Source organism: Lepisma saccharinum, chromosome 26 (genome assembly GCF_977018435.1).
Source record: "Lepisma saccharinum chromosome 26, izLepSacc3.1, whole genome shotgun sequence".
In the NCBI taxonomy this organism is placed as follows: domain Eukaryota; kingdom Metazoa; phylum Arthropoda; class Insecta; order Zygentoma; family Lepismatidae; genus Lepisma; species Lepisma saccharinum.
Window position 1 is genome coordinate 31,598,016 of NC_139254.1, and position 26,891 is coordinate 31,624,906.

Sequence of the window (26,891 nt, forward strand, 5' to 3'; positions counted from 1 at the left end):
GAAAATATCTGACTGATTCTTCAAGGTTAAAGGTAAGCATTATTATACTAAATGAAGATCATTTACCTCTTCCTCACGAACCCCTCAAACTCACCCTATGGGAGGAAAAACACACTCTATACTAGGGTGAGAATAACTCACCGTATGGGAGGAAAAACACACTCTATACTAGGGTGAGAAAACTCACCCTTATGGGAGGAAAAACACACTCTATACAAGGGTGAGAAAACTCACCCTTATGGGAGGAAAAACACACTCTATACTAGGGTGAGAAAACTCACCCTTATGGGAGGAAAAACACACTCTATACTAGGGTGAGAAAACTCACCCTTATGGGAGGAAAAACACACTCTATACTAGGGTGAGAAAACTCACCCTTATGGGAGGAAAAACACACTCTATACTAGGGTGAGAAAACTCACCCTTACGGGAGGAAAAACACACTCTATACTAGGGTGAGAAAACTCACCCTTACGGGAGGAAAAACACACTCTATACTAGGGTGAGAAAACTCACCCTTATGGGAGGAAAAACACACTCTATACTAGGGTGAGAAAACTCACCCTTATGGGAGGAAAAACACACTCTATACTAGGGTGAGAAAACTCACCCTTATGGGAGGAAAAACACACTCTATACTAGGGTGAGAAAACTCACCCTTATGGGAGGAAAAACACACTCTATACTAGGGTGAGAAAACTCACCCTATGGGAGGAAAAACACACTCTATACTAGGGTGAGAAAAAACTCACCCCAATATGGGGTGTGGAAACTCACCTTTTGGGGACGTCTATTTGTGACAAGCCAAACTCACCCCAAAAGGTGAGTTTCCACACCTTTATTTTTTTCAGTGTGGGGTTTGTGCTGTGTCCTACGTTTCTGATTACCCTTTCACAAATTTCATCTTAACACACCTTTCATCCTTATCTATGTGATTACTCAGAAGTGGAAAATAAGCGAAGTAAAATAAATAAATCAATTGGTTATTGTGTCCCTGCGTTTTTCAATATTTCTTCCTGATCGAAAATGAATGTTTCACCGATGTAATGCATGAATATAGCCATGTGAATTATTATTTTCTGTCATCATAGTGTGCTTAATAATTCCTTAAAGCATAGACTTTAACGCTGTTGTCTTTAGTGTAAACGATCTTAACTGTGTGGAAGTTTTGATGTAGGCAAAGAATGGTTAAGAGTAAATCCCAATTGATTGTTCAAAATTTAAAATATCATAACTCCGACGTGACGCATATTAACTGTTCTTAGTTCGCTTTCAAGGAACGATTTCTCCTAACTAAAAAGGATTCCGGCCTCCGTAGCGTGCTTAACACAGCTTGCTTAAACACAGCATTGTGTTCATTTGGTGTTCATTGTGAGTGTCGCTCATCTCGTTTAGCCAAAAGTGGCAGAAAAGAGAAGTAAAATAAACCAAATCAAACATAAATAAGAAGCTGAAGGGAAGAATATTTCATTACCAAATATAAAATACAGTAATTACTTTGTTGACACTGCAGTTTTTTTGGCAGAGTGTAGCTGTCTTAGGGTCGTATGTTTCAATTAGCTGACTTCAAAATATACGGAGAGTGAAAGATCAATGAAAATGGAGATGAACATTTCTATTACTTTAGTAAGCGTTCAGTCGTACATCCTGTGGACACAGTGTGATTTTCGTGCAAGGAAATGTTCCTGGGATGTAGTCGTAAAAATAGCAAAGTTACCATATACCTGTCACGTGCCGAAAGAAACAACCTTCTTTGCTGGTTTTTTTTTATATTTGTTTTAGAGATAGTGACAAAAGAAAGAAAGAAACGAAAGAATGAACAACCTATTTTCATTAATGAATTAAATAAATCGCCAGCTCAGAACCTGATATCTTGAGAGCTGAAAATGGACAACAAATATTTCTTCTGAGGTCGAATGACCACAGAAAGGAACGCAGTGCTAATTACTTGATGACTCATGCTTAACATTGCTCTTCTGTGTGGTGTTCACGACTGACAGTTGTGTAGCTCGTTCTTATCTTGCATAGAGTTTCTGCATTGACGCTGCAGTGTTTCCAATTCAATATCGGTTTTTGATGGTTTTTTCTTTTGTAAAAGGTGAGGCCTCAGTGAGACTTTACGTAAGATTTACACTGTACATGCTCCGCTTGGGACATTAATATATTCTGTATGCATACCACTAAGAACTGGAGCTTCGCTTTTTATTAGCTTATGTGAATTATGGAGATTTCAAGGGTGTTGATGTCTGTGATTGACCCTTCATGGAATTCATCTAATCATCACTCATCCTTATCGTTGCGATTATCTAAAACCGGAAGAAAACCAACGCTAATTAACAGTAGTAAGAAATGCGAAACAAACTTAATTTTTTTTATATTGCCTGAGACAGTAACAAATTCGGTATTACCTTACTTCATACTAATATATAATGCAGCTTACGATGTTTAAAAGATACTGGGACATATGAATTTACTGATATCATGTCTCATGAATGAAATTCTTGGGAATGGATGAACTTATTTTTCCATTGAAGCCTCTTCGAAGCAGTCTCCACATTTCGGAGGAAGAGCTGTAATAGCATTAAGCTCAGAGGGCGGAAATTCTTAGGAAATCGCATTATTTACACTGGGTAATATTTCCTTCTTTACTTAGAGAAGATGAGTATTGTAGATTCCATGAAGACCCGCTCTGAAAGAACCAGCTAGTAGAAGTTCTTTTCCAACGTCGGCTGAGTTTCTCTTTCATATCCTTTACAGAAAGTTTTTCCTTGCGTTCAGCAACCCTTTAAGATGAAAGTTCACGGTAAATATCTAAACTAACAGAAAGTATGCTTCTTGCCAATTAGAGGTATTTCCTAAAGGAACTCACAATCTCTTACATCTACTTCCAAGTTTTCAGTAAACGGGATTAATGCAAATGGAGGCAAAGGATGAATTCAAATCCCTCCCCTGGGAACCATGACAGATTTCCTTCTGTCACTTCATAGGAATGACGAAATGTACCTTAAACGACGACTTTTAATTTTTCCTTTCCTCGTGCCTTAACGTTCAGTAAATCAATGGGAGATTTTATAGAATTAAAATTAATAATAATAATAATTCCTCCAAATGAATCAATAAAATACAGTAGCTTTAAGTGAGTGACAAATATTTTCTGCGATTTTCCAAGAACAGTCCCAACAAAGAAATCGATTTGTGGAATATTCGTAAAAATGGCAAAGTTATAAACGTCTTCAACGTCTTGAACAGCAAGAAGAAATGTGCCCGTATGTCCAATATAAAAGGATATATCATGGATGAACTTTGGTCGTACAAATTATATGCAATTTGGTTGGGACACTTCTCTTATTTATGAATCTAGGACAATTGCGATTGACGGTGATGGTCATTTTACAAATTGATGGTAGGACAATTGAGACGATCAGGACCTAACCTAACGTAGCCAAAGGCACGACTCAAATGATAATGCTGTAGAAGGTAGGAACTTCAATATAAATTGGTGGCTTTGAAGACCGCATCCAAAAATCCATGATGTTCTGGCATGCCTCAAGAGCCAAGCAACATGAAGTGCATGCGGATGGAACTTAATCTAGAAGGTCAGAAAAGAAAGAAGCATGACATTATAATCGACGGTAGAGTTGGGAAGTGTATTCGAACATATGAGGAAACGGGTCACTTCCAAAGATGGTCTGTTGACTCTAGCCCATGTTCAAAAATTTAATTGAACTGAATTCTAAGCCGAAAATATCAATATTTGACATAATTCTCTTGTAAGAGGTACTTGCAATTTGATAGAAGATTTAAAATGTAATAGTAATTGTATATCAGCAATTGTCCGTCATCGCATTGTCCGGCTACCCTTATTTATTAATGCTTCTTAAATTCATTTTGAGTGACGTGTATTTGAAAAGCTTTGACGTGAAAAGAGTTAACATGTACATATAATACGGTCCAGGTATTACTAGTAAGCGTATGGCTACAAGGTTTGGCTTTCAAGGCTAGAAGAAGAGAAACAGTAAGCAGATGTATTCTGTGTTTAGCTTTTCTGCATAGTGCTTCATTGTACATGAATGTTTCGGACACAACGTCCAGTTTTCTATTTAATATATTGTTTGTTCACAGTCTGGTTTTCATATTCTGCAATTAGTATTATCCTGTAATAACGTGTCCTTCACTCGAACCTATCAAACACATACAACGCATATACCAGTGGAGTGATAATAACCCCATCATTGATTGACCAGTGCCTACTCAGCAACTTCAAATACAATTTCACAAACGCCTATTAGAGGCACAAAAGTATAGATCAGTCTGATATAGTATAGTATAGATCAGACTGTTATCCATATTTGGTTACAATGCTTCAATGCACGCCTACCCCCATATATGTACATACACATGTATATTTATATACATTTATAAACAACACATTTCATTTCTATGAATTGATTGAGTAGGTGTTTTAAGTCCACTTTATGCACAGTAAGGCTAATCGGGACTGGACCTACAGTTTCAAAGTGGCATCCAAACTACTAAAAGCCTCCACCGGGTATCGAACCCGGAGCCTTTGATTACAAGGCGACGACGCTACCACTGGGAATCAGGGGAAAATGCGTCCGGGAAAAATGCGCTCTCGCATAAAAAGTGGGAAAAATGCGCCCTCCCAAGAGTAACCACATTAGAAAGTGGGAATAATGCGCCCAGCACACATGACCTTCACCAACTAATCCATTGAAGGGTTGGAATTCCCTGTTATCTAACTCTGTTCATTTGTTTGCTTCTATCGCACACCTGGTAAGCTTTCTAATGACTCAGTAGTCATTACCAACCCATCTCTGGCACAGATCAGGTGTGTGTGTTTGTGTTTCTATTTGTGATGGCTGATTTGACAATCACCGAGACGAACAGAGGCAAGCCGTGTGCTCTGTTCAATGGATTTCAATATCGAGTTAAGAAGAAGACGGATGAGAAAACTACTTGACTTTGTGATAAAGAGAAGAAAGAGAAATGTAGAGGACAGTTAGGGCTTCGAAGATGCGTGCATTTCTTCCCTCATTTCAAACTTCCCGACTTGTACCATCAAGGGATGCTACTTCCACTTTAACCAGTGTCTGTGGCGCAAAGTTTAAGACGTTGGATTGGTACCGGACTGCAAGAATGACGAAGAAGTAAGGCTTCATGTCCGCATGTGCAGCGTTCTGGCAATGATCCCCCGCGAGGACGTTGAAGATGGGTGGCTCCAAATCCATAGTACGGCGCCAGCAGGAGAGAAACTGACAGCGTTTCTTGACTACTTTGTACAACAATGGCTGCAAAATCCAAATCTACCAGTTGATGTGTGGCACTCTGGAGATGCCAAGCACCGCACGAACAATGCTGTCAAAGGGTGGAACAAAAAGCTGCAGGAGAAAGTTCGACTTCTACACCCTTCTGAAGACGCTGAAGCAGGAAGCGGAATGCAGCGGATACAAATAGGACAGGACTAGCATCGGTTTAGAAGGAACGAAGAGGAAACGAACGTACATAAAACTGGATGAACAGATTAGCAAAATTTTACATACTTACAAAACAAGCACACCCAAGGAACTTACCAAGTGCCTGAGAAGTCTGGCGTACATCAAAAAAATGGAGTAAAAAATCGTCAACGGAGATCACAAGAAATGGAAATACAAATGTAAATAAAAACTTTAATCAAATAAAATAAAAATTACAAAAGTAAAATAAAAAAATATGACAAAGGACATCATCTCCAGCTTATAAACACGCAAGAAAAGATAATATTTTTACTGTACTTTTAAAAAAATATATCTTTCCTGACAGTCCCAATCCTGTGTTAATTGTGAGGTGAAGCTGCGTAAAGGTTGTTTTAATCAACATATGATAATATTGGTGAAGGTCGTGTGTGCTGGGCGCATTTTCCCCACTTTTCATTGCGGTTACTCTTGGGAGAGAGGGCGCATTTTCCCCACTTTTATTGCAAGAGAGCACTTTTCTTGGGCGCATTTTTCCTGACACCACCACTGGTCCATTGGGGAGGCCTTTATTTGTATGAAATAAGAAGGATACAAAATATTGATTGTTTGAATTAAAAGTTTTGGGTCGCGTCGGTACTTAATGCTTTTTAGAAACGGGGAAATATCCCCTCATCTAACATTCTGATTGAAAAAGTTAAAATAAAGGATGTAAGAAGCCCATTTGGAAAAATAAAAGTGCAAGGTTGTAAAAAGACCTGCACAAAACAAGCACAAAATTTGTTCATATCTAAATTTATTTTAAAACGATTTACGTAAACAATTTTTACTTATAAATATTTTCCGTTCTTATTGATATTCAATTTTTTCCCAAATATCATGTAATTAGAACATAGAAATGAAAAACATAATGTGACGAAGCAATCTCAGAGAATTTGTCTTCAGCTTGAACCCTGTCACTTCTTCAATGGTTAATTAATGTCGATAATTTTTCCAGGTTTAACCACATGGCGATAGCGCATATCTCCAAAAACTTCCACCAGATGGCATATCAAATAACTGGAACTATAGCATCAGTCACTGCTGTCACAATGGCTAACGTCTAGTTTGTTGCACTTTCTTGACTCCCTCTCTGCACTCATGCGTCTAGTTGGGTACAAGGTGTATTTGGTGTATTTAATGGGTGCGTCTATTGCACTACGTTCTGCAGCGGTGTAATCAAATGAAGGTTTAAAGCAGCAGACAGGCATTTGTTGAATCTTCTGAACTTGAACACAGCTGTTTGTGTACTTGATTGAACGTCATTTCCTTGCACTAGCCTGACACCGGGATGCAGGATGCACCCGAACTAACCCTAGTGTCAAAAATTGCAGTGAACTAGACGAGGCTATTAGTGGCATGTAAACTTATACAGGATGGTACAGTGGGATCCTTAACTATTACTGTGCAAATTGTCCATGAATAATTTCATTCATTTTTCTCTTAGACCCTATGTGTTATAAGCGATGGATTTTTATGTATGCTGGTGCAGAAGTTGTCAACAGCTTGTTTCGAGTTTTCTTTTAATTCTTGAAGCTCTTGTTGGGTCAAATAAAGTGCACGAACATGGTGATGAACAATTTGCACGGTAATACTCATAGATCCCACTGTACGAGTGCCAAAACAAGGGGACTCGTTTATAATGTGTTAGTATCTGAGAATGATATAGGTGAGTGAAAAATTTAAAATAGTTTAAAAAACACATGGATTATATTTAATTAAAATATAGCAATTGCATATTAAAACACCCTAGGATTAAATATCTGGAACTCTCCTTACCTTACGTTTTCATGCCGACTCATGTAAATCTTTTTGAATTGTCCGTCTTTGGCTGATCCAAGGTCCTGCCTCATTTTCACAGCCACGTGTTCAGGTAGCACAGACAACAATAACCTCTCCTGCAAGAAAACATTTATAACAATTAATATTTCGTTACAGAAAAGGATAAAAGTTTTATATAAACATGTATACTGCAGTGTCTGAAACTGGGTTACAAGCAGCAGTAACTTTGTCGAGCAACAGCAACTGTAACCTGGCACTTTTTTTAAAAAAGATATTATTGTAGCTGTAACTATGTTACTTTATTCAAGTAACGACACTATACTTACAGTTATAGTAATTTTATGTTCGTTTCAATTTCAACAGTAATTTACAAGTTTTGGTTTGATAAAATGAGAAGAAACATAATTTTTATCGTTCTAATATCTTTGCTACAACGATAATTATATTTGCCTAAAAATTACATGTAATTATTATTTAATGGTTAACATTTGACTTCAATTAATTCTTATTCTTTTATTCTTGTTCTTTACAGAGTGTTGCGTAAACAATATATTTAATTTTAGGAGTATGATCAGGAATAGTTGGAACATCATTGAGTATTTTAATTCAAATAGAATTAGGACAGCATGTAATTGTGGTTATACAATGCCGCAGTATGCTATACAAGAACGCACCTGGGTTGTTGCACACTATTTTCGCAACTATGGTGCTGGAAGAATCAACGGACCTTCGCTGAAAATTGTCCGCGGCAGTTTCCAGAAGGAGTTTAGAAAACCACCTCCAGCTAAGAAACCCAGGATGCAATGGTCGGAAATGTTCAGAAGAATCGGTTCAGTGCTTAGCAATAACATAAATGGTTATAGATAATGGCGGACGATGTGTAGAAAACACAGTTGTGAGATACATAACATGCTGTGCATATAAAATAGCACGTAAAATAGAAATTGCAGCTTTCCTGGTGACGTGATTCGAACAGGAGTTCTCGGGTTATCAGCCTGGTTAAGTCGATGTTAGCATCCAACGTTCGGAGCGCTTACATTGCTCTCATCATCATGTTGGGCGCTAATATCGACTTAACCTGGCTGATAACGCAAGGATACCAGTTCGAAGCATAAATGTACATGAACAATAAATAAGTAAATGAATGAATTTCAGTTACCATTTTTGGGGGTCAACCTGTATAACAACTACATAGACAACCAAAGGAGTGTCGAAGGAACAGCTGATGTAACCCCGATCTCATCCTAATACAGGGTTTAAAAATGATATGGATGCTACCGTTTTCCAAGTATAACATTCGAGCAAAGAATATAAGAGTGTTGGTTATCCAACTGGATCAATGTTGATTCACAAGTCCGTATTATGTTCAATGCCCATCATCGGGAAAAAATATATGAAAAATGATTATAACATTTTGTTTTAAGACAAGAGAACGGATGGAAACATGTAATTCTTGACGAGGGCTAATGTCCAAACTAAGAATGTGCTTTAAACTTTTATGAGTAATGGAGACGCAATACATTTTTTTACTAGCAGCAACCAGCAATTTATGTAGGTTGATAGTTCCGTTTTCCTATTTACTTAAAATTAAGATCTTGAGAGTATGTATTCCCGGAGATGTTCATTTCAGGCTGGAAATTTCAGCAATACATGAATCGGCTTCGGGGTGCACCTAGCTCATAACAAATTAGTATCTTGTGGTAAAGGTTGCACAAGCGTGGTGCTGATCACATTATCTCCACAAATGGCCGAGATCTCCACATCCGTTCCATATGCTTTCAGGGCAGTTAAAATGTGCAGGGCTGGTGGTGGTGTGTGTGCGGGAGGTGCCTTTACCTTACACTATTCGAAGTGAAGAAAAATGTAGAGGACGAAATTTTAGAACTTACTATTTTCATATCTTGATATTATCACCTTCGGAAGCCAAGGACGTGAGCAGAAAATATAGTACCACGAACTTCTTCTATGAAGCACATGCACTGATTTATTTCAATTTCTCAATACTTCTACAGAAATGAAACATTTGTGCATAAACAGAGTCGTTGCAAGAAATGTCTATACATTTGCGTTGTTAATAGAATTCAGCAGCCCTTACTCTCACAGATCACTTACTTCTATTAGCTATTAATTAGATGAAGAAATAATGACAAAAAAGCTATTTTAAAATCATATTGTTTTGCAAACCGACAAAAATATAGAATTCATTGGACGATAAAGTTTTCAAGTACAGAAACATTTGCTTTGGGAGCGAAACGACGTAGAAACCTTAACTAAATTTCTTGATTAAAAAAAAAGTTAATGTAAAATTTTATATAATATAAGAACCGGTATTTTGGACTGACTTATTAGTTTAAAAATTACTTGATGTTAAAGGGCAATTCTTCTTAGAGAATATGAGACGTTGCGGATACGAAGGGCGAACTCAACAAACGTACATTTGTGAAAGAAATGCGTTTATAGTTGTCAGTCACAGTAGGAACTCCACAAAAACTTGGTAACAGTATATAGGAATGTTTCATGCGTGATTTCCAAAGTTTGTGTGGAGTTTGCACTGTGCGTGATAACTTCAAACGCATTTCCCTCACAACGCACGTTTGTTGAGTTCCCCTTTCGTATCCCCAACGCCTCATACAGAAGAGGGAAGATTCATCCACGTTTAGGATGAAAGATGTAGAGGCTATGAAATATAATGTAGAAAGGGGAAATTCCATGTTCCCTCCCTTCAACGCGAACACTGTTTATGCCCAATAACGTAGCCCCACGAGTTTCTTACTTAATAAAGTAGTTCACAAAGCCAGAAATGTGTAGACAAGGTATGTTATTTGAAGAGGCCTATTCTTCCAATCATTTTGTGTTGAGAATGTCACACGCTATTCTCTAGAATTAGAGGAAAACAGATTACAATATATTCTCAACCTGAAACTATTCGAATAACTAACGACATTTCCCACACAAGGTACACCTTTGGACATTTAAAACAAAGGAACGACAATTACGTCACCAACAGTAACATGTTATTAAAATGCCAACAATCGTCAAGTGTGAAACCGATTTATTTAATAACTGCATAAAAATATCACTCCAAACAGTGCCGTGTTCTATGTCGTGTTTCCAAACATAACAGAACCTTTGGAACTGCGAAATCGTGGCGATGACGACCGAGATCTTGAACCCTTGCGCGGTCAACGCTGTCCCTTAAATAAACGCAAGGAAATTATCCTCGGCGCAGGCCAAACACGCGATGCCATCATTAGCGGCACGAGTGTGTGATCGATTGTCCAACCGAAAGCCACCTTGGCGGAATATTTAACGTACATTGTTTACCTCTTGCGATGAATATCTGTAGTGGTATCTTCAAAGTCCTTTCACGTCGTGTAACGCAGCGCGGAGAGTTACTATGAAACTTATTTTATGTTTTCGTAATACGAAGCAATCAAGTATATAGAACATTTCGTGCACCAGAACTAACGAGCTTAATTTTTGCGGGTGTTTACGGAACGAATCCGAATTGCTGGAGAAAGTTTCGGAGCTGAGTTATACTGCCCGCATTGCCAGCTGGCGGCTGGGAAACAGCGAATCTGCGATCAGTTGAATTTTCTTCGACTGACATCGGTCATTTCCGAGTCACGAGGCACGAACGTTCTTAGTGGGACGAAAAAAATGAGGGTCAAACATATGCTGAAAAACATACTGTTAAGCTAGAGTTCTCCGACAACGATATCGTCAGCACCAGAAATCAACGGGAGGTAATGGTGCAATTGTACACATGGTCCAGCACAACAAAGTTTCTTGAACGACCACCACCAGGTCGGTATTCATCTGGCAACAACAGAAGTACGCTTGGCAACGGTGCTTCGGGAGAGCGATGTTACCCCTCTAGCATTTACTTCGCAACTGAGTTTGTTTACACCACACACTCCCGAAGTCGATTGGGGGACAGAAAGAGCCAGATATAGGCATGGAGGTCAGCCGCCTGCGGGAAAAACGAAAAGTATAGTCACTGCGCGTCACGCTCCCCTTACTACCTGTCCCCACACTCAGATGGCGAGTAGGTATCCTCTTCTCTCTCACTACCTGTCTATCTCTCTCTCTCTCTCTCCTCTCTCTCTCTCTCTCTCTCTCTCTCTCTCTATCTCTTTCATTCTCTTTCTGTTTGTGAAGTAGCTAAAGTCACACGCAAAGATACAGCTCGTCTACTCTAGTATTCTCACTTTGTGTGTTGTATACGGTCTGCGACGCTAATATTACGTGTCAGCACTGGAAATGATAAAGACTTGAAGCACTGCGTTTCGTCCTTCAATTTATTTCGACGTGTCTTCGATAACTCTAGCATAAACAACTTTTGTTTAACATTGCTTTAGCCCGTTTATTTGACTTTGTTTTGATTCTTAACTTTCTTCTACTTTTGGCTAATCGCGACGACATATTGAGGATTAGCGATAATGTTATGAACTTGATGAGGGGACACTCACAAAGATCACCAATGTCCAGACAGCGATTCCAACCCAGGTTCCCTAGCTTCAGAGCACGCTGTGTTAACCACTCCGCCCCGGCTAGGAGGTCGGCAAAACTATGACTGAAACTCATACCATGCGTTGTAATGTGTTCATGGCTTACATTTTCGAACATAAATGTAACTAGGAGAACGTTGCGTAAATCACACGGTTTCGAAATCGCACCATTACTGGTCTGAAAACCAATATACTGGACATTGGTGCAATCAAGCGGTTGTATTTGGAACCTCAGACAAGCCCAAGAACTCTGCATGTCAGTCGTAGCTGTTGTTGAAGTGATGGGTTAAATTGTACCTGTGCGATTTGTATTTTCTCTTATTTTTCTAGAGCCAAGTGCAATGGAAGAAGAAAAGCTGACAGAGAAGGTAAAAAGGATATGTATGCTGAATGGAACTCTGAGAACATGAAATATACTTCGGTTGAATACAAGGAGGGGAAAATCGGATTAATTTTATGTTGCAAAAAGTATGATATTCCGAAAAATCGAGATGAACTGTTTGTCGATGACCCCATTCAAAGACATTGTACTGCTCCAGAATCACATGAAATGTTGCAACAAAGGTAAAACCCAGCTGAAAATGACACACAATGGTATTGCTTCCAATGTGAAGAAACTGTATAACGCATCCAGTTAAAGAAATGGTACACGATTCGTCTTAAGCGTGGAACTGCACTTCTACATTTTTGAGGTTTGCAAATAAACGAGAGTCCAATGTTATTTTTACTTTTCCAGCTTCAGAATTCATGTCGAAAATACGTTTACTTCTTTATCATTTTCCATTTGTTATTTCTAATACTACTTACATTGAAAGAGGAACATAAATTGAGAGTATTTGAAAAGAGAATCCTTAGAAATATATTTGGACCTACAAGGGATGAGGAGACAGGTGAGTGGAGAAGGTTACATAATTTAGAACTACATAATTTGTATTCATGTCCAGATATTATTAGAATGATAAAATCAAGAAGACTTATGTGGGCAGGCCATGTGGTACGAATAGGAGAGGAAAGAAGAGTTTACAGGATTCTTGTTGGGAAACCTGATGGTAAGAGATCAGTAGGACGGCAAAGACGAAGATGGAGAGATAACGTTGAGATGGGCCTAAAGGAAATTGGTAGAGATGGAAAATAGTATATAGATCTTGCTCAGGATAGGGACAGATGGAAGGCCTGTGTTTCTGCAGCCATGAACCTTCGGGTTTAAGAAGGCTAGAGAGTTAGTTAGTTAGTATTTCTAATACAAAACATCTGATATATTACATTTGTTTGTAATGATTGCGGCTCTAAATGAACATACTTTGAATAGAAAGCTTAGTCACTGTATGTTGTAGTCTTTGCACCTCTGAAACATGTTCTCTCTCAATCTTTTAAATAGAAGTGCGATATGGTCTCCCTGTGGTGTGACTTAGACCAGTTGCCAAAATCGCACCATTTGCAACGGTTTGGAATTTCATATTTTCATGGTACTTCCAACTCCATATAAACTGTTGCCATACCAGACCTTTCTACCAAATATTGATGTCACTTTCATATCACGTGTATTATAAACATAGGCTGCGAGACGAGAATAAGAAATTCGGACCTGATCTTCCTCACAATATTAACTACATTAAAGAGGCGTGTGCTAACTGTCGATGTTGCAAACTCTTGCAAGGACGCCTATCTGGGAAAGACAGTGGTTGATTCATTTTTACCCGGAATGTTCGAAAAGGGTAGGCGTGGCTTAAACAAAAGAATGCAGCAACACCGTAAAGCTAGCCTTTATGTGTACTTTTACTACTTATTGAAAGGTCATTATAATGTCGATTGTTGCCAACTTGAGAGTCCCATTAGCAGACAGACGGGCAGATGGATTGAGAAATTAACCAGGAACTGGTATTCTTTCAGTTCACGAAATTATGCCTTTATATCTGCAGTTATTTTCGAGCAAGCAATATACATCGACTGATTACTATAGACATTAACGGAGAAAAGAACGGACAAATCGCCAAAATTTTCAAGAAATTAGTTGGCAATTCACATAGATTTTTTTGTCTTCATCTAATGTTGTTTCAAACCTTAGTAGTTTCTGAGAAACTGATAGGTGTAGATTATTGATTTGAACCGACAAATGGGCGAGAAATTTGAGATATCTTCGCGTATAAAAGTCACGGTAATTTCAAGCCGGCGATTGTTGACAACTGTTTCTTTGGTAGGCGGATCGAAAATAATATCTTATGTTACAGTAACTTAACATTTACTAGAACCACACACGCAGATTTTTTTATCTTAATACTTTGTACTTTCTGAGATATCGATGTCAATTTTGGTACATTGTTATTTCTCACTGCCAGACGGACAAATTGGGTTAGCTAATGACGAGTTGGTAGATCTACCAGTGAACCAAATTTTGATACCAACTACGATCAAACATATAGACGAACACTACCGACGTAAAAGGGTACTTTAGCAGTTTTTTTGTTATTCGTACCCTTCATACAAATTCCGTTGTGTACAGGTAGGTATATCCATAATACACACATACAGGGCAAATTCTACCAAACGCACGATTTCGTGTTCCTGAGTGTACAGTTTAAAATATGAAAAGAAACTGTTTTCGTCTGGTTTTAAGTAATACAAAGATATCTGGAATAATTGATTGATAGATTTCGTGTTAAAAGTCCACGTTATGCACTGTAAGGATAATCGGGACTGGACCTACAGTTTAAAGTGGAATCCGAACCACTGTGTGCCGGTATAGGTGTAGTATGTATCCACATTTAATCACGGCAATATGTATCCACATTCTCGACATACGAAAATCGGTAGGTTAGGTTAGGTTACGTCAGTTTAAGTTAGGTTAGGAGACTTCAATGGCGATAACTTTTCTAAATCATGTTTTGGAAGTGTCCTCTTAGTCATGTTCCTTGCAAACATTTTCATCATTTTTCTAAAAGTCCTAATTGAGTCAGTTTTCTTATTTGCAGTGTTCACTGAACACTCCTAACCTAACCAAACCTACGTGAAAGTAAAATAAAGAAAACATACGAAAATGGAGAACTTCCTAACTTTCCAAATGTGGGGACATATTACACTTATTGTCTTCTTCTTCTTCCAATGTGGAGACCTACTACACATATACCCTGTGTGCCTTCACCGATTATCAAACCCGGGAACCCTTGATTATAAGGCAACGATGCAACCACTGCGTCATCAGGGAGGCATAAGTAATGAAATATTTCCTCATTCATAATTCATAATTGCAAGCAGATCAATCGTAAATACAATATTCATGACTATTCGTGCATTGTACGTATTTTATTTCACTCTTCCTCTTTCCACGATTATATTATTCGTTCCTCTTTACATCTACACGAGTCGTTTCGCATATTGCCTCACATCGTTTTTACTCGTTCCAATTTTCTCTACTATAAATTAATTCGTTTCACTCTGTAAACTTCAATTCGCGACTTTTCATCCGACAGCAGTACCTTCTTGCACTGGAAAAGAAACACTTTGTAATTTGAGAGGGATTTAGAGAGCTTGTAGCTGTGAGCAAAGTTGTGTGGTTTGGAGTGGAAAGGCTTGCTAACGCCTTCAAGCAGTCCGAGAAGGTGACCACTGCACTAAGTCAAGGACTGATTAGAACAGCACGAAGAGGATTGGAACGAGAGAAGGATCGCTTCCATTCTGTCTTTTCATGGATAGTGATAATAATTTGCGGAGAGACAACACAAGTAAATATATTTTCAACAACATGAAACTATATTGTTAATACTGCATTTATTGATAAAACGGAAATCTATTGTTAAACTTTTGTCTAAAATGTTCTTTTGGTTGTGTGAGTTCAATAACATCATACCAGGGATATTTCTAATAATGTATGTATTTGGATTTCCACATTGTAATTGCCAACTGTATGTTGTTTGAAAATTCTATTTTAATATACAATAACGATGTTAATATAGGTTATTAACATTTTTAGTTCTATTCGGAAGTTGTTTCCTTTTTAAGCATTTAACTTTTTGCCATTATAAAAAATGTGCCATATGGTTTTTTACTTCATATCTTCCTTTTCTCTTCTGTGTTTATCAAATGTTTTCTTTAAGTCAATATTGAGCTCAATTGCCTAATGGGGACTAGAGGTACAGCTAAAAGTTCGATCCGAACCACTGTGCGATGTGCTTACACTGGGTATTGAACCAGACCTCCTTTTATTATAGGCGACAACATTATCACTCCGGCATTGGGGGGGGGGACCCCTCTGTATTTATCGCACCATCTTATTTACAAAAGCAGGATTTTGGTACAATTTACAGTCTGTTTCTTTTCAGTTCTTCTCCTATTAACGATAGTTGTAGCAAATGCAATTACGTGGAAAGAAAGAGAGGGAGAAGATAAAATACAGAGGAATTGCGAAACAGAGAGGACGAGGATGGGAGGAAGACAGAAATAATGAGAAACGAAGGCAGAAAGAGGAAACAGAGAAGCAGAGGGAGGAAGGTTGGAATGAAAGATATGAATATGAAGGAGAACGAAAGAAAAACACATGGGAGAGTAACAGAGGACAATGAAGAGATGAGAGGGAGATACAGAGGTAGAAGCGGGAGAGAAATATGAGATGAAAGGTGAGAGAAACAGAATGAAGAGCTGTGAAAAGCAAGGGATAGATACTAGCAATTCCCAGAAGAGCTCAAGTTACATCTCTGAGAGATACGCAATAATTTATTTTTCTTCCTCTTCTTTTTTCTCAGTGGTTACTGACTGGCTCCGAGGCTACGGTTTCAATTATCTCATTCAATTAATGCTTTCTTGAACCGGGTGAGGAAAGAGGAAATTCTCTTAACCCCGAAGCCTTAACAGCCGCTTCGCGCTTGATGAGCTGCACAGGCTTTCCGACGGCTGAGATTGGTTTGGTGAAGTTGAATCTCCTACTTGCGGAAACGAGGATGCTAACTACTCAAATTGTGTCCGTAGTTTCCACACTGCTGTGTCAAGGACCCAAAATGACGGTTTTAACAATGTAATGTATCAATAAAAATGAGTTATTGATGTGAAAAGAAGATGTTCTTGAAATACAAATTTCTTCGTTTTCATGATGGAAAACCCCTTGTAATCAAGGAGTCCCAGGTTCATAGAGGCGCATAGTGGTTTGGATTAAACTGCAGGTTCAATCCCGATTAACCTTACTAAGTACGAAGTGGACTTAAACACAAACTCAAGCGGTCAGTCAAATAATTAATTAATTAATTAATTACGAGAACGAAGCACATAATATAGCTCGGTCACAAAATGATCCAATTAGAGGTATTTGTATTTTACACATGTTGCTTGATCGACAAAAAGTTCAACATTCTCTGCAACCAGGATTCAAAGCTATACTGAATAACTTTTCACTACATACGAGATACAACATAGTTTGCGTGCGTAACTTAACAGCAAGTTCATAAATTCAGACGATGTGAGAAAATCTTCGTGTGCATATTTCACGAGTTACTTTTACCCCTTGGGTTAATTGTGATGACTGATGAAGCAGATGATGCAGTAAGTACAATGAAACAATGGCTCTACCCTCCAATCACACCTACGACCCCTGCTTTCTTAACCAGAATGATTAACCATTTCATCCCGCCGCAGTGTCTTTATTTTAGAGAGGAAGGGAGTGGGTAGTACGTACGTCTGACTGAAACGCTCAAAAGCAATTTCAGATAATTCTATCAGACCGGCAAGAACAAAAGCTTTAATTTTATTATAGTCAGTATGGTAAAATTTGGTGACGTGCAGCTCGTTCATTTCCTAAACTACACTCCAATGTTTTTAATATAAAATTTAACATGAAAATGATAAAAATTATCATGAGTTTCATCGCATTCGTCATCCCTGACTTTTGGACAATGTTATTTCCCCACTTTACATCCATTTTAATGTTCTCGAGAAAAACCATTATAAAACCTTGACAAGGCACGGAATTCATAGTGAAAATGCTATCAATTTTGTTTCAAGCAAGGGAGCTCGACTTTAACGAAGTTCGTCCTAACGTTGAATCTCAGATTTTCCTAGTTTTCCGCAACTTTAGTCGACTCTAACCCAACTGTTATTAATTTATATGTTAATATAAAATATTGAAACATGATGTAACCTTTCCAACAGCGACTGAATTACTTCTATACGTACTATGATCGCAGAAATATTTCAATTTAAATTAGCAAAACAGTGAAAAAATTGGTCGAAATAACGCATTTTGCACCAATGTAATTTCTGAAATACAAGAGATATGAATCTGCTGCTTTGCATAGGTGGTCCCCTTAATATGCTAAATTTCAAAATATGTGAGGTTGAAAAGCACGAATTCATTCGTTGATTTCACATGATATAAAGACCGGTATTTTCAATCCGATTCCATTGGAAGTAAATATGTATGACTATAAATATTTATTGATTCATTAATAAATGTCTGGCTAGTACTTCATAATTAAGACTATGTGTTCTTGAATGTGTTAGCTTCTTTTTGATCGTATTGCTGAAATAGCACCAAGAAAATTGTTTAGGATAGGAAATTCGTTGAAAATGTACTTGTAAACTGTTGGAACATAGATAATTGCCAGGCAGGATTTGTTGTGAACCGTTGTTGAAAAATATAATACACTGATTAAGAAACTAAATGATGCCACCCTGCTAACTAACTAACTATCTCTAAAGCCTTATTAAACCAGAACGTTTATGGCTTAAGCAACACAAACCTTCCATCTGTCCCTGTCCTGGGCAAGATCGATACAATCTTTTCCATCCCTACCGATTTTCGTTAGGTCCATTTCAACATATCCCCCTGGTATGTCTGTTATCACGTCATCAAGACATCATTATTTCTCTTGTCACAGGATAAGTACCAGAGGGCAGTGACTTGTAATGGAGTATACTATCAGTTCTTGACTAATTTTAATCTGTGATTCTGTAGATTTCAGATCCGATTGATGTCACAGTGGCATCATTGAGCATTTCGAGTGATTCAAAAAACGCTTAAGATCGTTATGTGTATTAATATTTATATAATTTCTGTCTGTTTATATTTACGCATTTACAATTCAACAATATTTAGTCATTGAGGATGCTAAGGGCGGGGACAGAAGTATACGTGACATTAGGCGTTATTCATTTCTGCACATGTAATGTAAATGATAGTGGATTATGCCAGGATTACATCAAACCGTTTCTTGAGTTATTATATATTTTTCTCAAAGATGAAGAATAAGAAACTTTATACATTTGATTAAAATGTACGCCAAAAACTAGATATCCTCAACCCTAACTTACCCGTGCCGTACAAGAAACATACTTACTTGAGGATCCCACACTTTTTTCATCATTAAAATTCAAAACCCTTTTTCTTAATCGCTGCTTCCTCTGTTGATTATATATGTGCAGTTATGTATTAATTATAAGAATAACAAAAATTACCATCATTAGTAAAATATAATGACTACTTCTTGTGTGAGTGTCACATATATTTAACCATTATCTAAAAACACAAAATGCACAATCATTTATTATTAATGATTTTTGTTTATAGAGGGACAATTGTTTAATAATTATAATAATTACAAAAATGAGCATAATTATCAACTAATTTTACACTGTCACTGGCATTAGTGTCTTGAATAATACACACTCAAAGATGGCGCCTGGTAGGCCCACCAAGTTCATTTCGCCTCCTACTTACATTACATTTATGTATTTATGAACAACACTAATGCAGAAATATTGAGAACATCCTAGGGAATAATGTCATTTAGTTTCATTTTTTTATAAACGTTTTGACAGTTGAAAAAGAAAAAAAAGAAAGGCGGCCTGACATCTGGTAAGCTAGGGTTAATTCCAACATTGCAGTCTACTTGACTATAAATGTTCTGTCGTGTAAGCTTTGATAAAAGAAAGGGCATTGTTTCCATTAAAGCATTTACATTGGAATGACTGGAAATCAAGAAAGAAAATGTGTAAAACATCTTTCGAATGAGGTGCAAGCACATAGAAGGTTATTCAGTCAGGGTTTCAATATTTTTCTATGAGTAGGTCAAAAATCACATGGCATTATTTGTAACCGATCCAATTGATGAATACACCCAAAGCTTTATTTCGTAATAGGCAACCTACTGTAATTACGGATTTGGCTGCTAGGAGACAGGATTTACAAGATTTTACCAGTCTGTCAGTTACCATTATCCAATACTTGATTGTGACCCTCAAGCGTTAAAACCAGAAGAGGCAATGTTATTATCGCTTTTTCTTAGTCGCTTCCGCAAAATATGTCACACTATCGGTTTGGTATGGTTAGTTCTCTGTTTTTTTAGGACGTTGTTGGAAAGGCTCATTAACCTGGTTTGCTTGAAAGTGAAACCGGTTAATTGAAGTTTTCGTTCAACAGCGTTCAACAGCACAAGAAAACATCTGAGAGTCGTGACTAGCCATTTTGTAAAGTCTGCCTCCTGGCGGACAAATGTGTAACTACAGGACATTGCCTATTACAAAATAAAACTTTGAGAGTGTCTCAATCGGCTACGAGCTTGCTTTTGAAATCTTACCGCGCTCTTATGCTATTGGAAGCAGAAAACAATTGGTCCGGTTATAAATACCATGTCATGACCTGTTCAGGAAAAAAAAATGGAATCACGACAATCACCCTGCATACATGTTTGCCAATCAGCTCCTTGTTTGCTCAGGAAACAACAGATTCACGCCGTAACAGCACCATTTCTGACTAAACGATTCCTCCCAGGAAACCTTTGCTTACATTTGCCTCGCCTTGCTCTCTGGGAAGAAACTAGGAAGTTTTCTTCCGTAGCGACTGCTCCCAATTGGATATGCAAGGTATAGGCAGGTCCCCCTCCCCTCCTGCCACTCCAGATTGGAAGCAGATAGAATGAAGAGTGAAGCCCCGTCGGAGTTCCAGAAACTCTTCCATTTCCTCCCGGCCAGCCTCTCTCAACTTCTCCAATTGTCTTATTCTCGTGACTGGAGAGCCAAAACAAATAGACCTGGCCTGCTCTTCCCTCCCTGATACATTATGAATACGAGGCGTCACGAACAACGTAGGGAGAAGGAGAGGGAAAGGGAGAAACATTACAAACGCATGAAGGGGTTTGTATCTCGCCTTTTCTTGTTGTTGAAAGAAAAAAAAGTTTCACGAATATTACATGGCGCTTATGAAGAGAAACAAAACCAGTTTCGATTGAACACCGTATTTTGATTTTACTGATGGTTCTGACATGTTAATTATGAACTGTAAACTCTTTCTTCTTCGATTCGGTATTCACCTACTTTCCAGGGAGAGATATCGGTTGTACTAGATATTACTCGGACATCATTAAGGTCCTACTCACTGGCATTTCAAGGATTTTCGGAAAGGGGCTACGTGTCACTTTTTCTTCAAGTAGTCAGCCCTCATTTTGCCATATTTTCCTGCTTTGACATTTCTTTAAGAAATACTGGGCCACCAACCTCCCCTTAGGCACACCACTGCTCCTACTATATTAAACCCTCAGGCGCAAGAGCTCTCTAAGGGCCAGGGCCCGACAGAAGAGCTTTTTCATTGGGTGGCCAGCGCATCGAGTCCCATTGCCGCTGCTTTCTCGCTTTTTACATTGGATTCCTTTACTTCTTCTAGGGTCCAAATATTTTGTGGTGTCATAAGCAAACCTTATAATAAGTCATGCATGTCATAATGATAAGAGCAATGATGGAATGTGTGAACCACTGCAGCACGCGTTCTGGCGGACACACACATATACACACTTCACTCTTACGCTGTAGCAGCACAACAGATAACCCTAAGGAAAAATTCACACAGAAGCGACAAACGACACACGACACATGTAACTTGGTTCATTGATTGATTGATTTACTTTATTTTACTTTGGTTTTCTGGCACCTTTGGATAATTTGCAAAGATGAGGATGGGCGATGACATGATGAAATTGATGAATGGACACTATAACTTGACAAGTTTAAAAACAAGACGCTGCAAATAGCTGTTGCACATCTCGTACCACATTTCCCCATTCCATTCTCCGCAGCGACATTTGGTTCGCAGTGTTGCAGCCTGGAGGGAGCGGAATGATCTGAGGATTTTCAACGAAATTTTTATTCTCTGTTTCCTGGGCTGTTTTTTACCTGTCGGGGTACAGAAATTCAGCTCACCTTTCGCCAACGACTCTTTTCCTTCTTTTAAAACTTGGCCTCCCCGATGGCGCAGTAGTAGCGTCGTCGCCTTGTAATCAAGGGGTCTCGGGTTCGATTCCCGGTGGAGGCACATAGTGGATCGGATCCCACTTTAAACTCTAGGTCCACTCCCGATTAGCCTTACTGTGCATAAAGTGGACTTAAAACAAATCAAATCCAATCCAATTCTTTTAAAACTTGAGAAAGCATCCATTTAGATACTCTCGTGGCGGCGTTTGTGGACCCGACAGCATTATACTTGAGTTTATGTAACTCCTTATGATTTCGCAAATATGTTGCAACATTGTAAACAATTTACCTGGCCTGTCCTCTAAGGGGCTTTCCAGAGCAGATTGTGGATTTCGTTGGACCCGGCATGATTTGATTTTTGCATTTCAAAAATATGCAGCCAAGAGTAAAGAGCAAGAACATTTCAATACTTTAAATAAGAACATAGGCAAGCGTGTTATCAGATTGCCCTCTCATAGTGATTGCTGTACGATAAACAAAATAACCCCCACCCCACTCGCCTTTTTTTAAAAAAAAAACAGGCCACTGATTGATGTCGCATTCAGAAAATGAAGTCATTCGCCCAGAAGTTTCTCTTCGTTATAAACCTTAACGCGCGTGCGTAATACTACAGTTTACGATCTGCGCACGGCACGCATTTTCAAAGACCGGATTAAATCAAATGAACCACTGATAAACTGATATTAGCCGGCACGGTCAAGCCACACTGTACAAATCGTTTTTCATATTTGTTTTAGCATAATTTTGCTAAGTTGGCACCACTGGTAATCTCAAGGCCAGATCAGTATGTAGAAGAGTGGTGGGGAGGATGACGCAATAGAAAGTGCTCCGCAGCGATTTGCGCATATCGGGACTTAACTTGTCAGGCTATAACGAACATTATTCTTATCCCGGGATTCAAACCCGAGGGCCCTGGCGTATTAGCGCACATGTAACTTGAGAACGAGTCAATCAACACTAACGTTTCACACCGCAGTGGCATGACAAGCTGCACAAGCGTGCTTTAGATTGGTGAAATACTCAAACGACACATGTCGAGTGTCGCTCTTCGCTTCGGAGTAAAAACTCCCTATAGGAGTTTCATTCTACATTTCCCACCGCGTCATGGGAAGAGAAGAACAGCTAAGGCATTGTACTGTACAGACGCGGTACGGAATAAATTTATTTTGTTCTGTATTGGAATGATATAGTTCAGGTCGCCGCATCTGTCAAACAAAGATCTCGAATTGACGTGTGAACTGCAGAAGGAACAGCGATACTGCGGGTTTAAAACAAGAGTGGATAGGATTGAGTAAGCGAGGCAGGAGGCTTCACCAGTGAAGTTCGTCATCTGATCTGTGAGTAACATCGCAATGACATTGTAATCATGAAACAGGAGGTGATTCCTTGTAAAGAAGGACGCCCTTCTCCGCTGTATTTTTACCATTCAGCGCATTCGGCTCTCACACTCATGTATTGCTTATTGCTTTAAGCTACAATGCAGGCGGGAAGCTCGCATGGTACGTACGAAACGCTCTCAGATCCACACAAGGGCAAGCAAGTTGCTAATAGATTGTTGATTTTTCTAAAGGTGTTTTGATGTTTCATTTTTCAATGTGCCTTTCCACTTGTAATTTGGATCATCTCTTACGATTCGTACTTCTTCATTTGTCGCATTGTTGAACACGTACACACAGCTGCCAGCTATTTAACCTAGCTTACAACAATTAAAAGGAACGTGTGTTTTGAATTGTCTGTATTTATATCAAAGAACAGAAGCACTATAAGAAGAGGGGAAAAGAACAAGGAAAAATAAAGACAAAAGGGGAAAATAATAAGAGAAGAGAAGAAATAGGGAAAAGGAGAACAGAGATAGAGTAGGAGTATAAAATGAAAATTAACTTTGTGAGAAAGAAAGTAGAGAGCATCAGCAAATCAATCTCAGGAAATGAGCATGAAGAATGTTCCTTCACGCCGTGAAATTTTGGTATTAAGTTGTTCTGAATACACAATAATCTAAAATGAAAATTAAATCTTATTGTTTTCGTTTCTGTCATCCTTCTGTAAATACGAGAAGTTGCCACATCTTGTGCTGGGTTCTTGCAGTGACATGCCCTGATAGATGATCAGGAAATGCGAAAAACTTGCCGGCATGGCTTATTTAGAGCGAACCGATGAACACACAGTTGGGAGGCACCAACGTAGGTGGTCTCATCAGAGGAGAACTCAGGTTGTCAAGACGACGGCACTAATATCAAGTGCGGCTCTTGTAGAGCCGCCGGCAGCATATCACAAAAGCCACCAAAGCGACACTCCGATGCACCTGTCGTGATTCTTCCTGCGGAGGCATACTTGCGACATCTCTTTACACTACGTCCTCGTCGCGTCTCTAGAACCTGTTTCTCCTTGGTGGAGGAAGGTGTTGAGCTCTCGGATGGCCCTGAAGAACGGAGGTCGTCGTTGGCTGACAGTGCACCAGGGTGCTACTTGTACTGTGGAACCTCGCCCAGCAGATGGCAGCGACATCATAACGAAAACTGAAACTAACGCTGGGAGAGTATCCGGTCGCTCGGATAAGCCACTTCACATCATCTTGGATTTTCGGGTCGTCAAGAAATTAATATCCTTGGCTCTTCTCGCTCTGCCGCCGCCTTGACTGGGACATGCTATTCTGGGGGCGAGCTGTTGTCCGTCTCTATAAGTTATCAACCCACCATATCACTAAGGTTTGCTTGTGCATTGGCTTCAATGCAAAACCGCACGTCTTGGCCAAATCATATTTTACGAAGAATCGGTGTTTGTTTCTAGGAAACCAAAGGCTCTGTCCTAGACAATGCTTCAAATTCGTTGTCTTGTTCGAAGTCGGTTTCCATGCTTACAGAAATGACAGTACTACGTATGTACGTAATACTAAAGTTCCTTTGCTACTACGAGTTGATTACAATGGAATGGTCATGGGGGAAAACTAGTAAATTAATTTTCTGTTTCAATCGAAGTAGCGGTGTCCTTTAGACCCTAGGTGAAGAGAAGCAACGCTGAGAGGTTTGAAACGAAGAAAGAAGCAAGTTGGTAATGAGTTAATATGCTTCTTTCCTCATTATATACTTCTCAACCACACCTCTCTTCATCTAGGATAGGAAGAACACCATTACTTCGATTGAAACAGAAAATTTACCCAGCTTTTTCTTCTGGACTTTCAATTAAGGATGATATATTCACATTGTTTACATAATGTACGCATAATAATAATAATAAAATAAATAAATAAAATTTAATTCGAAATGCAAAAGTTATCTTGAAATTATATACCATATTGGGGCAAATAATAGTAGAATTTAGAGAAAAGGCACGCAGGAGACCTGGCATTGATTCCCGACATAGGTGATCTCACGTGATAACTATTCACACCATGTCCCATCGTAAGGCTGCTCTGTAGGTTTTCTGAGCTTCTACAATGGGTACTTGAGGGCAACACTAAAGGGATAACGGTAACAGGAGAGGTGGTGATCATATCACCTTCACGGTGGCCAAGAAAGTGAATTCATGGAGCCCCTATCGCCATATTTCCTATGAGACTGTATGTAATGTGCAAGGTGGAAGGGAAATACTTTTACACACTTACTACAATCAACATATGCAATATAGTGGTCATTAAGACTTGAGTTGTAGGTAATTTATTTGTTGGTCTGAATTGTTAAGTGACGACGGTAGTGTGCTAATCAGCGAAAGCTGATACAAATAGCCCATCTGTCAGTCCGTCCGGCTTTGTCTACTACAGTATAACTGTCGAGGAAATTACAAGAACTGTAACAACACAATTTGGTTGTTTCTATGTAATCTCTGCGAAGGCTGAATTTTCTTAGTTTACGAACTCAACTGACAGTTCTTTTAGGACATCACTTAGATTACAATTTACAAATAAGAAGAGAGCAATGTAATGAATGGATGAAATGGGTAGTCGACAATTTTATTATCATGGTATCTGATGATAATTTAGAAGTCTTCAGATTAAACTTTTATTGCATCCAATGTCATCGAACACCTGTCTGTTATTCCTCTGTAGTAATATCTGTCAACATATTGCACTAAGAACCGATTTTAACTCTTTTCAGCGCATTCCAGTTTCCATGAATTGAGAAAGATTGTTTACGACACTTTAGATGCCAATCTTCATTAGCAATTAGTACTTGAAAGAGAATATGCATTACAAATGGTGTGATGGTTTTTGGAAAATATTCCAGTTGTGTTGTCATACTGTCCACCAATGAATTTTCCAATATTACACATAATAATAAAGGTGGTTTCCACTTTTGTTTTTAATAAAACAAATTCAGTGTCATTTAGTTTCTGCTCAGCTACTAATGCGATATGCTTCTTCTGAAGATAGTACAATTTCACACCTTGAAAGTTTTTCCTCAATAAAATCCTCTTACATTTTTCTCTATTCTGCAAGTGATCTGTCCTCTTTCAATTTCATTCTTTTTTCAGGGCCTTTCTTTGACAGTTTCTTTACCTTGAAAGGTGTGCTGCGACATAATGAAGTTGATAAAACGTCGCTTACACCCTTAGCGGTAAAAAAAAGAACCACAAATCTTGCCCCCCCCCCAAATATTTCCAAAGTCCCCCCTCTACCTACGTACCTTCACCACATACAAGATCCTACAGGGTGGTTCAAAAATCCCTTAACGCCACCTAGAAAAAAGTAAAGGAGTTAGGGTGGGTACAATTTGTCATGATAGAAACAGGTTAGGCTTAGGGGGAACCACATTGGTGTGTCCCAAGCGGACATCCGCTATATTGGTAGATCAACCGTGGCTCTAACAGCCTTGTCAAAAGTCATCTCTCCAAGACCAGCTTGTGCTTCGTCGCCTGTCATGGGCAAGAA

At 38.7% G+C, this 26,891-nt stretch overlaps 1 protein-coding gene across 1 annotated transcript in view; it reads right to left on the reverse strand.

Annotated features, from left to right (window-relative positions):
- Window positions 1-26,891, reverse strand: part of Ac3 (Adenylate cyclase 3) — a 568,126-nt gene that overhangs the window by 348,946 nt on the left and 192,289 nt on the right. Inside the window, exon 3 of the mRNA XM_083112151.1 lies at window positions 7,290-7,408. Within this exon, the coding sequence (XP_082968277.1) occupies window positions 7,290-7,408 (119 nt within the window). The remainder of the gene's footprint in view (window positions 1-7,289; window positions 7,409-26,891) is intronic.